Source organism: Parus major, chromosome 5, assembly GCF_001522545.3.
Source record: "Parus major isolate Abel chromosome 5, Parus_major1.1, whole genome shotgun sequence".
Classification (NCBI taxonomy): Eukaryota; Metazoa; Chordata; class Aves; order Passeriformes; family Paridae; genus Parus; species Parus major.
The window spans coordinates 14,170,226-14,185,121 of record NC_031774.1 but is presented as its reverse complement, the minus strand read 5'-3'; the positions used below and the strand labels follow the sequence as shown (position 1 = coordinate 14,185,121).

At 41.4% G+C, this 14,896-nt stretch overlaps 1 protein-coding gene across 1 annotated transcript in view; it reads right to left on the bottom strand.

The window, feature by feature from the left end:
* The window catches only part of OSBPL5 (oxysterol binding protein like 5), a 181,394-nt gene extending 166,720 nt beyond the window's left edge, over nucleotides 1-14,674 (bottom strand). The window contains exon 1 of the mRNA XM_015630224.3: nucleotides 14,562-14,674. Coding sequence (XP_015485710.1) covers nucleotides 14,562-14,576 — 15 coding nt within the window. The 5' untranslated portion in view covers nucleotides 14,577-14,674. The remainder of the gene's footprint in view (nucleotides 1-14,561) is intronic.
* Between the last annotated feature and the right edge of the window lie 222 nt (nucleotides 14,675-14,896).

Here is a 14,896-nt window from a genome sequence, read left to right as displayed (position 1 = left end):
GTAAATTAATAATGCCTGATAAGAAAGGATATACTGGTCAAGAAGATTTGAGGTATATTGTGATAAGATTTTTTTTCCCCCCTCTTCCCTGAATTTTTTGCGGCATCGAGTCAAATATTCGAATTGTTTAGCTGATTTTCAATTGTCTTGTGTTTTTTTTTTTTTTTTTTTTTTTTTTTTTTTTTTTTTTCGGAATGAGACTCATTCACTTATAGCCCTGACAAAATAACTACAAGAAATTGCTTCTTTCTGCTGCTCTCCATAGGAAGTGCTTATATGCACAGAAATTAGCACGTTTTTCAGAAATGGAAATTATCCAAAAAATTAAGGAAATATATTATGTCTTAAATGACTAAATCTGCTCCAGTATTTTCAAAACAATATGCCAGACCTGAGGTGTGTGACTCCTACTGGCACTAGGGAGAGTCACAACATTGCAGAACAGGTCTTTGAGATGAACATGTCTGAGACCTGATTTCACTAAGCTTTAAACCCTCACTGCCCTGTAAGAGCTTACAGCTTCCTGGGAGTACAGAGGAGAAAGCAAACAAACAAAACCAGTGAAGAGAAAAACCTCTGAAGAGCAAAGGCAATATGTAAGGGAAAGGTAAACAGAAATAACAGTATTATTTGCATTCATTGCTCTTCAATCCTGGGTAAGTACTGAGAACAGTGATAAAACCTCCATGGCAGGATCCTCTCTTCTGTGAGTAACTAGTATCTCAGTTGCAATCTCAGCATTGCTGAGAATTGCGGCCAACTATCCTTTCATTCCCACCACAGACCCTGCACAGGGCCACGGAGCACACACTGTCACACCAGGGCTGAGATTATAGTCTATCATGAGGAGTTTTTACTTTGTCAAATAAACTATGACACTGAGAAATATTATCTAATAAAAACATTTCTAATGTGAGGCCTAAGAAGAGGGTTGCAAGTTTAAATGTCATGGCTAAGGGTACATTGTTCTTCAAAGCAGAGGGAATATGAGGTGAAAAGAAGCTAAAAATCAAGCTGCAAAAATATTAGTGCTTCTAGGCATGTCCAGAAACAACTAAAGAAAGGATTGTGTTTCATTTGATAGACGAGAAGGGCTCAGCTGCCCAAATTAAAAATAACTGAACTCAATTTATCTGAATTTACTTCACTACATTGCTAGCTTTATCTATGCCTGGCTTAAATCCTGAAGTAATTGGAAATCATTTAAGTAGAATAATTCATCCTTCTAGCACTTGAGAGTTCTGTTTGGTGAGCTTATAAGAGTTTTTGCAAAAAGCTCACAGTAGGCCTAAATTTGCATATTTGCACCTTTACTGGGACCAGTGTCTGAGCACAGAGTCATGTGTTCCCTCTGTGGACACCCCAGGAAACCACAACACAAAAAATGAGTGGGTGAGAACTCATGTTTGACATTCCTAGGCCAGGGGCCAACCTGGCAAGCACAGCACTTGCAAGGCCTAAGCAGAAAACTCTACCTTAGCAGCTGCAAGGGCTTTTGAAATCCTATCCTCTGGAAATCATAACCTATTTCTTCTTGGCTTCCTGCAGAGCACACACTCCTCTTGTTAACAAAACAAAGCATCTCCAAGGAATTCACAGCCACTGGAAAAAAAGTCTGAAGTAGCAGTTTAATTTACAGAGCTCCTGATAAAGTTCCTTTACTTTGGATATGACATACGGATGTCACTAACAAGACAACACACTTAACCATGAATAAAGTGTTTATAAAAATTCCTTGACTACAAATACAGCAGAGCCAAGGCCATGAATAATTGTGCTCCTGACTGGGCGTCTTATCCAGTCCTAAAATTTGATGCCTTTGGCCCTCCTGCTCCTTTTGCAGGGTGTACTGGCACTGCAGGCAGCCTTCCTTCCTGTGTCAGTCCCCTCCAAAGCAGAGCCTGGTTCCAATCCCACATTTGCTGAGGTATGTGAAAAGCACCAGCTGCACACACCAAAAGGACAAAAAAACTCAGATCCAACTACTCTGGTGAGCTGCCTCCTGGAAATCACTAGTAACCTACGTGAAGATACATCCTGGCAAAATATAGCTTATGATCTGGCAAAATAGCTCTTTCCACTGCCTACCACACCTGGGAGCAATGAGCAGGTGTATGGAAAAGAAGCAAGAGACCCAAATGGGCCTAAAACATGGTGAAATGCTTCCTCAGGAAGACACTCCAGACTCTTCAGTGGATTTTGGCTTCGTACTCAAAGTCTGCTAATTTTCATAAATTCTGATCCTTCTGCAATTCATGTTTGGTTGTGCTCAACTCTGCTAACGTTAAGGATAAAATTTTTTCACATTGAGTCCTCAGTTCTTTAGCAGTTCTGGGCTCCAAGACTTCCCTTCAGCTTCTCATTCTAAATTCTGTAAGATTATGGAACGCTTGGAAAAATACTAGTTGTTTTATGCCAGAATAAACGAAGGTCACCCACTGTGAGGAATCAACTTGTTATGAAATCTATTTGTGTATCAAAAGAAGGATCCAGACATAAGACTACACATATTTCAAGAGAAAATTAATTGTAACTTCTAATATTCATTAGAACTCTATAAATTATTTATAGAGTCATTTTTGTGAGGCCAGAAATCATCATTGGTCAGTCTGGTTTTTTGTTTGGAGCAAGGCAGAAAACATCACTAAACTCACTTATACATATTTATTTTTTATTTTTAAAAACCCATACATCATCTTTATTTAGCTATTGTAAAAGGAGAAGGGTCCCTCACAAGCAGTGGTAAGTTGTTTCAGTGATTGATTAACCCCCTTCATGTAAAGATTACATTTATCTGCTTATCCTCCACCCCCAGTGGTGACTCTCAGGCAGCACAGCCTCTGATAAGAGAACCCACAGCAGGCTGCAGAGCTGGGCAAGGTAAATCAAGCACCACCAGCAGCACAACCTCCAGACACTGTTGCCCCTCTGGCCATGTTGTTCTTGTAAGGCAAGCTAATTAAGCCCACATTTGGGGATTATGTAAAGCAGTTATTTTGCTCCTGGTACCCAGAAACAGCCAAGGGAAGCAATCTGAGTGTTCTTACACAGCATCCTCTCACAGCAACGTACAATGCCAATATCCACAGGTTGCAGGCAGGTAGCAGGGGAAAGGATCTCCTCCTAGCACATTGGCAGGAGGCAAGACAGACAGGTCCCAGACTGCAGTCTTTGGTGAGAATACTCCAAAAACCAGCTGCACCTGCCTTTTTTCTCCATGGTACAGCTCAGCTGGTTCAAATGCCTGAGGAGCACTCCCTGCTCTTGTTACATCGTACACAGAGAAGTGACCAGGTAGAAACACCTCATTTTCTTCTTGCACCCATCTTCAGCTGAGCCAGACGGCTTTGGCCCAGCAACCACCTTCTGCTTCCCTAGACCCACAGGTCATCTTCTGCCAGTGCTTTTGCTGCTTCCTTCCAGGTCACTGCCCTGCCTCCAAAAGCACATTCCCCCCCACCTTCAAAACATTGACAGAGTGATTTAAAACAGCTGCTGTCAGCATTCACTGCTGGCAGCCTGACCCTCAGCTGACAGAAAAGCAGGCAGTGCTAAAGCATTCCTTTCTCCTCCCAGTTCCTGCTCTATGTATGTATTTAAAGTAATGATAAAAGCTCAGGCACCTTCCCCATCACCATTCAAGACATTATAGCAGCCAGAGGAAAAAGCCTTTTCCCCTCTGAGGAAACTGCTTACTGAACATCTATTCCCTGCTCATGCTCACTGCTGCCCAAATAGACTTCTGTAACAAAAGGCAATCAACCTCAGGTAGTTACTATAGGAGTCAAAGAAGACATGATTTGGTTAGGTCACAGTCTGATTGCAGCTCTGAATCTGCATCATCAAAACTCCTGATGAAATCTTGTTCCCATCTATTTAGTAGATTATAATAGCAAATGTGTTTCCAGCCAAGCAGTTTTAGGGGAATATTTCTCTGCAGACCCTTTCTAGGGAAGAACTCTGGTATTTCTTTGCTCAGGAGGGTCTGAACCTACATTGAACCCTTTTGTGTTGCATCTGACTGATCCTTATGCACACAGAACCAGTCATCCTCTCTTCAGGAGGGTGCCATTTTCTTCTCCCTTCCAGAGATTCTGGGGATGTGGTCCAGCTGCTACACACAGTCATTGTATGGGACTCTCCCTGGAAATACAAAAACACGTCTCCAGTAATTTCAGCTCTGGCAGCTCAGATAAATCTTACTCTGCATCCAGCCATGGCCAGGACAGAAATGCCTTTTTCAGAGGAAGCTGGTGAGCTGGGCAAACCACATCCCCCTGCAGCACGAGGGACACAAGGATGAACAAATCCTAGGCTGGCAGAACAAGGAACATCAAAGTAGAAAGCTGCACATATCCTGCCAATGATTTTTTGATGGGTCAACTCTGGGCCAAGCTGGACAGGCTCGCCTCAGCCTTGCACTGCAGTCTGGGCAGCCTGTCACACCACCAGACTGACAATACATTCTCAGCACTGGCTCTTGATCAGACTTTCTTGTCATTTCCCTGGGCCAGTACTCTGACATCTGACCAGAAAGGCCTCCTTTACCACATGGAAATGACTGTTAACATACATAGAGTTAGACTTGCATATTTGCTATTTATGGTTAAGGAAATGAGGAAAAAATTAAAGGGGTTTTACATATATTGTCAAATTAAAAATATCTTTAGTTTCTTATGGGGGGGGCAAGGGACCCCCCCCATATATTCAATGCTACATTGATTCCCTTAGGAAACCCTATTTTATTCTTGTGCAATTTTGTGAAATAAAATTGTTTAAAGTTCAAAATGGCCCAATTCTCTGCTGCAGAAAAAAGGTAACTTACTTCTCTGTAAGCACCATGTATTTACTTACAGTTGAATGAAGCTGAAATGGCACTTGTTCTTGTAAGTGACCAAGAGATGTCCTTGACACCTTCCATGGGGCTGGGTACCCACTGGGTGGGGAACTCAGCTGGCTTTTGCAGCACCCACCAAATGATGCCATGTGAAAGTCCTGCACCTTGGTCTGAGGTTGTTCTTTTTCAAAGCTTTAGAAATTTCTCTTATTTTGAGGACAGCTTGCCTCAGCAGAGCTAACAGGTCAGGATGACCTTAAGGATGTCCTTAACAGTTTCTTTTAAGTGAAGTAGCCCTGAAAATGGCTTATTAAAGTGGCATCAATTTAGCAGTGAATTTTTGCAGTAGAATTTTGTGTTTCAGTTTTCCACGTGGAGTTATATATTTCTGGTTTGTGCTCAAGGAGGAGGAGGCAGTTAAAAAAAAAGAAAAAAAAAAGAAAAAAAAAGAGTGAACTGAATATTCATGAGCAGGATGAAATAACATACTTCTCTTGAAACCAAAACATTTTTATTGGGATTTGACTTAATCTCATACAATCTCAATGATCTACTATACAGTGATATTTTCTTTAAAAAATACAAGATATTTAATTTTTAAAAACAGTTTTCTTATTTTTTCCTGAATTTGTTTTACTCATTCTGATAGCCAAATAAATTAATTTCAATAAAGCAGTAGTGTATCAAGTCTCAGTAATAAAGATATTGGGGGGAAATTAGTTTCATTTTTTTAGGAGTTTGAGTTTGTTAAAAAGACGTTCTTCCCTGAGAAATTTGGCAACCTATCATTGAGCAGAGGGATTACAATATTAGAAACAGATAATGCTTGCTTTGCTGGCCACACTAATGATGTCCCCACAAGTTTGCTTTGTTGAAAGCAATAAGATACACAAAAGGGACCACACTGCTTTCCTGGTTAACTACCTCAGCCACATCTGCATCTCCTTTTCCCTAAACTCTGCAAACAAGGTCTCCTGCCAGAAGTGATCAAGTCTAGAAAGATTCTGTGCATTGATGCAGCGCCTACTTATCTCTGCACAGACCACCTAATAGGTCTTGTATTTCCATATGTCTCTCCTCCAGTGTATCCTCTTTCTCCCTTCTGTATCCTCCAACCACCAGAGGCTCTGGAGGATCATGAACTTGGTGATTCCAAGCACAATCGTGCAAATAGCCCCACACATGCCACATGCCACAGCCTTCCTCTCAAAGTTGTCAGAACCTGTTTGCCTTTGAGAGCTGTCCCCCTCTGCTGAATTTTGCTGAAATGTTAGTGCTTCATGGACAACAGAATCACAGAATGGTTGAGGACAAAAGAGACCACTGGAAGTCATCCGGAGCCACAGTCATACCCTGCTGTGGTTCTACAAGCAGCTGGAGGGTCCCTGCAGCCACGGACAAAAGAAGCTCACACCAGCCACCTTCTTCTGTGTGCAACTTCTAGAATGAGTTTTCTGATTCATTAACCCATTGGCTGATTTGTGCTGTCTTTTTAGGAAACCTTTCAGGGCTTTTCCTTTTGCATAAGGATTGCATAAGCTTCAGCTTCCTAGGAAACCAGGCTAAAAAAAATGCAAAGCATATTAAGTGTCATAGCTAAGATTAGAGCCTGCAGGCAGGGATATGTAAACCAAATGTGTGCTATGAAGGAAGCAACAGTGTAACTGAACCCAACTGGCTCCTTGTGAGCTCCTGAGAATCTTTCACTGATTTTAGACCTCTGATGGACTCTCTAGGATGCAGGAATAAGCAAATCTTAGGTTTAGTATCAGAATAAACAGACCTGGGCACAGAAGAACTGAAGGACTTGCTTTGATTTACAGGCACTGTCACATCCTATGATAATTAATTTCATTAACAGGCCTGATATCAATCTCATTACTAAAGGAAAGTGTGAGAAACAGCAGCAATGGCTCTCATTACATATCTGCTTCACCTGGACCAATAAATACTCTGCTCCCCTGCTGGCAGGACTGTCAGTGTCAGGAGAGCAGCTGCACCCCTCACTATGCTGGCAGAATAGACCAGCAAAGGCAATGTACTGTGAAGCTGTGAGTGAGGACCTGTGCTTTTAAGGACAAGGAACACTCTGCATAGCAGCCAGCTGACCTACATTTACAGCTGAAGATGTAAAGCTGACCCACAGGGACTTCTGTCTAACCTACAAACACAGAAGGAGCACTACTCAAGCATACCATGTCTTTGAAACAGGCTTTTCCTGCTCCCACATGTAAGAAGCAGACCAGTTCAATATACCATGGTAAGCCACAGCAGGGAAGTACATCCCAGGATAACTCCTACTGCCCCGATAAGCCTTGCTGCAGGGAAAAAAGCACAGCTTTGCCATGTGGAGGCAGAGTGAGCAGTGAGATGGTAGCCTGGGCTAAGCTGGGCTAACCAGGCCCTAGGGTCCCACTCCAGGCACTAAAGCTGCAGCAAATCCAGTCTGCTGTGCTGTCTCTGCTGCCAAGCTCATGGCATCGAAGCTCACAAAAGGAGCAATACCAAGCCACAGACACAGCTTACCACGTGAGCAAGGATAACCTTCAAAATACAAAGGGGACAAACAGTTCATTGTAGGGTTGCTAGGCCATAAAGAGTGGGGAGGAAGAGAGAGAGGCACAACCTTCCCCAGGCACAGTGGTGATAGTTGCATCAGCAGAAGAGAATCAACACAGACACTTGGGACCAGATTTTTAACCCCCATCAAACAAAGTAGCTCTGTTGAGATCAGCACAGTGCTGCTCCACAGTGTATGAAGATCTCCCCACTGGCATAAATCAGTCTTTAGAAAAAATAACCTCCCAGTTAATTTGCTGAATCCTTCCCCCAAAACACTGATTTTTCTTGAACAGAGCACTCCCTGTCCCACTGTGGAGCTGCAAGGTCACATGTCAGCTAAAGAATACATGAGCTCTTTTTCCACTGCTACAGTGGTAAAGGAAAGATGTAAAAGAAAAACTGAAAATTACTACAAGGCAAAATTTCATATCCTAAGTCCACCTCTTAAAAACAGACTGTAAGTGTTAACTAAGCCACCTTGCCTATAGTTAAATTACATCACACCTTTTCATCCCTAAATGGCAGTTCTATACTTTGGAATTTTATGAGACAAAAATAGAACAAGGAATAGTTCTTCTGGGCTCTGTAAATATGTGTAAATAACCACAGAAGCAAACAATCATTAATAAAGCCTGGATAGAAAGACCTCTCCCAGATTACTCAATGTTAATTTCCTTTTAGTTTCATTTTGCAGAAATCTAATCATCTTTTATCAAAACTTCATACAGACAAGACTTTTCCTGGGACCATGCAAATGCCTGGTACAGATGCAATAACCTGGAGCCAGTGCAGCTTAACTGCAGCATGAAGCAGGGACTGACTGCTGAGACAAAGCCACGTGTCTTCCTTGCAACTCAGAGCTTGTGTTGGTGCGAGTTGCTGCAGAGGGTGTCTATATTTATCACACGCTTGACTGGGTCATGTTTGTTACCTTGGTTCTCAGGTAGAAGTCACCTCCATAGAAGATCTTCATGGCATTTCTGTGACACCCTGGTGGAGAAAAAGTGTGATGCCCATATATTTGAGCCAACATGGGACATTAGTTTGAACACAAACCATTCATGTTTTCATGCATCATATCTTTGTTCTTCCGCCCAGACAGAGCCTTGTACCATAAAAGAGGGGGTAAGAAGTTAAATAAATACTTCCTCTTTTTTTATATTGAACTTTGATGTCTACCATAATAAATAAGGTCAAGAGGAATGAGGTTTGGTTTGCAGACCAAACAGGAACATTTAATATAAAAACCTAATCTGCTGTGATAAAACTCCTTGAGGAATTTCCCATCTCCTGTATCATGGATTCTGGAAAATAATTTAAGTCACAGAATCATGGAATCATAGAATATCGTGAGTTGGAAGTTACCCACAAAGATTATCGAGTCCAGTTCCTGGCCCTGCATAGGGCAAGTGCTCACTGTTCCTTTCCTGAGACAAATACATTTTCCTACTATGCTTTTTTTCAAGCACAATCATTTATATTACAAAGGTTGAGGCAATTACCCATGACTGTCCCTGACAAATCTTATCAGTTCAGCAAGTCAATTCCAAATTCTAGTCCTTGCAGATTTCAGCAAGTTCATGATCAGCAATGCTTTTTGGCCAAAGTTAGGCTCATTTTACTTGTAGGAAATAGAAATTTCTATTCATTCAAGGAAGACAGACTAGGAAAATATTTCGAAAGTGATTACAGGATTCAACATCATAAGCCTCTAAACCACTTTTAAAATCTAGAAGGTCAGAGGCTTTAAAGCTGCTTTTGACAACTTTTAAATATTTTACCCTAATCTTAAGTTACAGCAATTTACAAGAACCTGAGGAGATGACAGATCATTCCACAGTAAGGGACAGCCTGTCAGACATCATTTGTGTTAGTGACCACCTCTTCAAAGAACAGAGGTATTGACCAGCATGTATTCCACCTGGAAAATTACATATTCACTAAAACCTATACAGTCATCTGGATTTATGAAACATTGCAGAGCTTTCTCAAGGGAAAACAAAATAACAAGTATATAATCATTCTGTAGTCTAGCCTGAAAATTACAGGCCTGTAACACCACATAGAGTGTTTTCCTCACAAAAAATCCTTCCTAAGAAGCCAGCTGAAAAGAGAAGCCAGGTATGCTGGGCAAGCATTTTATATATTAGCACTAAAGCAGCAAATTAAATGATTACACAACCTATACATCCTCTTCCTCCCCACCCTCCCCCCGATTTCAGTTACCTATGTGGAGACCAATTTTTTCAACTTTGTGCCTTGTACTAGCTCTCTATTTTGAGAGCCTATTTTAGCCAAGATTCCCACAAATTTACACATTTTAATGGTTTCTTCACCAAAGGAGCAATGTCTTTTGGACACACTTCATCAAAAACATGACATGATGCTTGGTACAGAAATACACCATCTGCTTTGGGGTTTAACCTTTCATATTGTGTCCATCTTTTGCAAAAGGTTAAGGGACACAAGTCTTTGCTTATATAAGGTCATGGGTGAGTGAGTCTGTGCAGTTTTACCATTTGCTACTGCCAAAGCAGAAGCTGAAACTACTCTGGGGATGCTGACAGTGTTGCAGATACTAGTGGCCACAGGTTGGTGTCTTACTGATGAAACTTTCCCAAGAAGAGTCCAACAGGTTTTCCCTTCCCCCTGCATCCATCCTGCATCTCCTTATCCCTGGAAGGTTCACATGAATGCTGTGGGGGAGGAAACCTCTTGTGTTTGGGGAAGTAGAAGTGTACATCCACATGTTGTAAATTGTAAAAAAATGTATGCTTTGTAAACACTTCCGTTTACATTAAAGGCACAAGTTGTGCATAATCATTATGATTTTTGGTAGGAACACCCAGAAAGGTCCCAAACACTTTCTGCCCACTAAGGTCAAAGTGGCTACAAGAGCTACACCATAAGGGAGGACATGAGCTGCTCTAGAGAGGCACCCATCCTTCTGTTGAGACTGTGGGCGTAGAAAACAGGGTGTTGCCTAGCTCCTGTTTTCTCCCAGACTGCAGTGCTCTGCAGATAATAATGAGCAAAGCAAGCTTTGCTTTCCAAGATGGTATTTCCATGGAGATATTCCTGAATGTCTCCAGCTGGTGTCCTGGCTATGGATTTCAGTTTTGCTTCTAAAAGGTATGATAAATAATATGATTAAAAGCAAATAGGTTGTCCTCATTCCAGGGATGTGTGTGTGAGGCTGGTGGGTTTTTTGATGATGCATTTTTCTCACACACAAAGAAATTCTAATTTTGCTTTGCATTGCATTTTTTCTCTGGTTCGTTTTTATCTATCCCTGCATGCCAAGCATCCTGGAATCTTCTGGATTGTGCACCATGGAAAAGCCATCCTCACATATTCTGTGAAAGAATAGAGTTTTTTTGTGGGGAAAGAGCCTCCCTGGTTTTACTGGTGTGATTTGGAACGTGAGGTGGTTGCTGGCTCTGCCACTGAGGTGGGTACAGCATGCTCCAAGCCTTCAGACTGGAAAACTCTGAGCTACCTAGGGTACCTTCTCCTAGTAGTGTCCATTCCCTTACCCAAGACAGTATTTTGCTCAGAAATCCCAGATCAAATATTAGATTCTGTATTCCCTGAAAATAAATGCCTTACTGTTGCAGAAGCTGCAGAGCATGTGATCGAAGGATGCCATATGGGCCATTTATTAACAATGAAAAATGAATGCACCATTTGTCAGGCTGTAATTGAAACCAAAGAACAATTCCAGTTTTCACTCCCACTGTTGATCTGGCTATCTGTATCACAGAGCATAAACAGTTTCTTGCCTTATTACTCCTAGCATGAATGCACAGCATGGATTACACATGGATATTGAGAGTAAATATTTCATGTTATGACTCAATAACATGCTGGTATATATGTAAGCATATTGCCTATCATCTTCCTACTTACATACATGTTAATTGGGATTATGTTTATATACATATACAGAAATACAAATTCACATCCAAGCTAACCAACAAACCCAACAAAGATAAAAATAAAATCACTGCAGACAGTTTACATGTCATTCTGAATTCCAAGTGTTTTAAAATACTACTGCAATTTGCAAGTCCACATTCTAAATGAATATGCTGTAAGAGCATTGCATAGAAATTATTTTAAAATGCCAAAATATGAATCAATGTATTTCCACTTCCTTAACTCAGGTCTTAATCTAAAAACAAAACATTTCCAGATAAATGCTTTCTTAAGTCAAAGAATCATAGTTTTCTCTTGGTTTCATTTCTACAGAATTGCCAAATATAATCATTAACAAAGATCACAAGCTTTATATTTTTAGTCACCACCTCTTTCTTTATCTGTTGTTTCCCCTCAAAGTAAAATTTCTAGAATTGCCCTTTTAGCTACTCCAAAAACACTAAGAAACTTGCAACATTTACAAGGCTGAGGGAGGCAAATGGGGTGCAAAGCACCACACCAGACTGGCAGCAGAACAGGAAATCTGAAACAGCAAAACAGAATCTGCCATTCTGTTTTGAGGTTGGCTGCAGTCATGGCCTTCCCACTGCTACAAGCTGAGGGCCATGCCAGGAAAGGGAAATTCATCCTATGTGATTGATCCTCATCCACAGGGCCCTGGGCCACCCTTGCTTTCCTGGGACTGCTCACAGACCACCAACACAGATCAGGGTCAAGGAGCACTCCTTGGGTGTCCATTCTACCAGTGCCCAAAGTGAGGCCACTACTACCTTTGGCTTGAAAGTGACAGAAATCACCAACATTTTGCCTGTTGTGGCATGTAGAGTGATGCCAAAGTCTCAAAAAGGAGTAAGCAGCCTGTATTCAGCTCTTTCATGGTTACTATTTTGCTGGAACACACCAGCAGCACATCAGTAACAGGGTTTCAAAAAGCCCTTTGAAGAATCAAGAGAATAATTCATTCCACTCCAAACAAATTGCATCCTATTTAGTGGCAAAGCTTTATTTCTACCATGGCTTACCTTCAATGCATTTCATTTAAATTTAAAACTAGCAAAATTCACATCTTCACGCACAGTTTCCTCCCTTTTTATTTCCCTTTTCAGTATTACAACTGCCACAGATTGCAGTTTCATAGATTCATGTCTGGCATTAATACAAAAAACTTCTCCAGGAACATGAGCAGGTACTGAGCTGGTATGTTAATACTACATTTTATACTACATTCATTAAACTTAAATCTTAACCTGAAATAAGCTATAATTCAGATTCCACAAGAAAATCCCAGGAAATCACAAACACATCTCTAAAACTAGGTATAAAACAGCCTCGTCTTCCATATCATGACAGAGCCTGTGATTTCTAGAAGGAATGTTTGAAATCCAGTGAGTATGAATGTCAGATTCTCATGGCTCCTTTGGAAGCAAGAACAGGCATAGGAATGGTGCAGAAAAACAGTGAAAAGGTAAAATGTAGTTTAGACTATTTTCAGGGCCAAACAAATGTTTTAGAAGAGTCAGAGACCAAGTTTGTCAGTGCTACCTGGCACAATTGCACAAAAGTCATACTAAACCATATTCGCTGCATCATTTCTCATTACCACAAGGTCCTACTTCACTCTCACAACCACAGCTGGTAACAGGGCCACGTGACTTCATGGACTGCCATTCCACTTCTCATGGGAGCCAGTTCAACAAGTTATTTCCTTCTGAGCTGAAATAGAGATGGAATTCCACCAAATGAGGCCTCCCCTCTTCCCCACTTGGACATAATGGGGAGACTCCTCCTTACAACTACAGCTGAAAATCAGTGTTCATTTCTCTCCTGCAGCTAAAAACTTGGTCCTCCTGCTCCATCCTCTTCCCAGAGTACTCAAAATGTAACTTCAACACCGCTTGGAAAGACAGCTGTGGTGCAGGTGATTCCAAGAGGTTGTAGGCAGCCCCATGCCATCCATTTCTGACTCCCTAAGGAACCCATTGCATCCCAGGCCAGTATGGTACTGCAAAGTTATTCCAGCCAAGTCAAATCATGAAGCTGCTCAGGTTCCTCCTTAGCCCTCAGGAAGAAGAATGAAGAAAAACATCATTGCCATCAACAGCTGTGCTACAGCCCAAGGGAACACAAAGTTCAAGCCTGGGAAATCTTTGGGGACTATGTATAGCTTTACTCAGATTAATTTAATACTTTGTCTTAACTCTGAGGAAGCTGTATTGTCCTTGCACTATGTTCAGTAGGGATCTGTTTGAAGAAAACACTGACACCCCACTTAGTGCACCACCTCTCCTAAAAAAACCCCTATGAAATATTAGAGAGAGATATTTTGAACAAGTACAGTGATAAAATGCTGTTTCCCAAAACTGTCAAATATACACATTTTCAAACTCCACTCAGTATAAGGGGCACTGCAGGTTGTTAGAGTGAATGTTGGTTATTTAGTATCATTTTTGAAGCAGCAGGTACAAGGCACTCTCAGGATTAGCTGCATCTTTGTATATTACAGGACTGCTGCAGTCTAAAAAGCTGCATTCCTTCATTCTGTTCCAGTGCTGCTGGTCAACCATCCTTATGGATGACCAACCAGTTCCTTACGTAGAAATATTTTTGGGGGCTCTTCAGAAATATTTATCTGTAGAGCTGTTTGCAATTGATGCAGGTGCAATGCAGTATCCTGCCACTTTAAGCACCACACACTTTGGGGGCTACATTAAAAACATTCCCTTCCTTTGCTCTGCCCTATTTTTGCTCTGTGGCAAAGCACAACTTGCAAAATGATCCATAGCATCAAACTTCACAAAAGTTACCCTTAATAAAGAAAGGGCAAGATTAATCAGCAATTTTTAGAAGACTTGAGCAAATATTAGCAAGCAGCTAATTTTTTTTGAGTTTCCACTAGAAAAATAATAAAACCAAAGAAAACATTTTAATATCAACATCTTGCAGCTGCATTTTGCTCTCTCATGGCTAAAAGCTTAAATCAATGTGTTGCAGCACAGGAAATAACCAGAGTAGGACACGAACGCAGTGTTTTAACTTAGATCATTGCAACAGTTAATCGAGCATTTTGTGACAGCAAGTCATTTACCAAGTACATTTTCACATAATTAAGCAGCAAACGAGACACAGTCCACAGGAGCCGCACATTTAATTGTGTCAGCAATTAGATCACAAAGCACTTTACACATATAGACGTGGCTATACGGACCTGTCCTTCTATACTCACCGTGCAGCAAGGCATGGGTGCTACGTTGCTCTCAAAACAACTGCTTTAGAGCCCCGGGGAGAGCAATCTTCCTCTCACTCTCATCTCGGGCAAGTCAGTGTTTCTGGAAGGTGGCCAGGCAAGATCAGATTCATCAGCCAATAAAATTGTCTAAAGCTGCCGTTCCACAGGAGACCGTTCCTCTGGCTGCAGCCTCAGGAGCAGCCAATAAAGGAGAAAATCAGCATCAGAGTGCAGGCGAGCATTTTGTCCTGTGCCGAGGGTCTGCTCTCCAAAAATCCAGCTTCCCCTGCCTGTGCTGCTGTACACAGTCATCCTGCATGAAAAACAGCTTG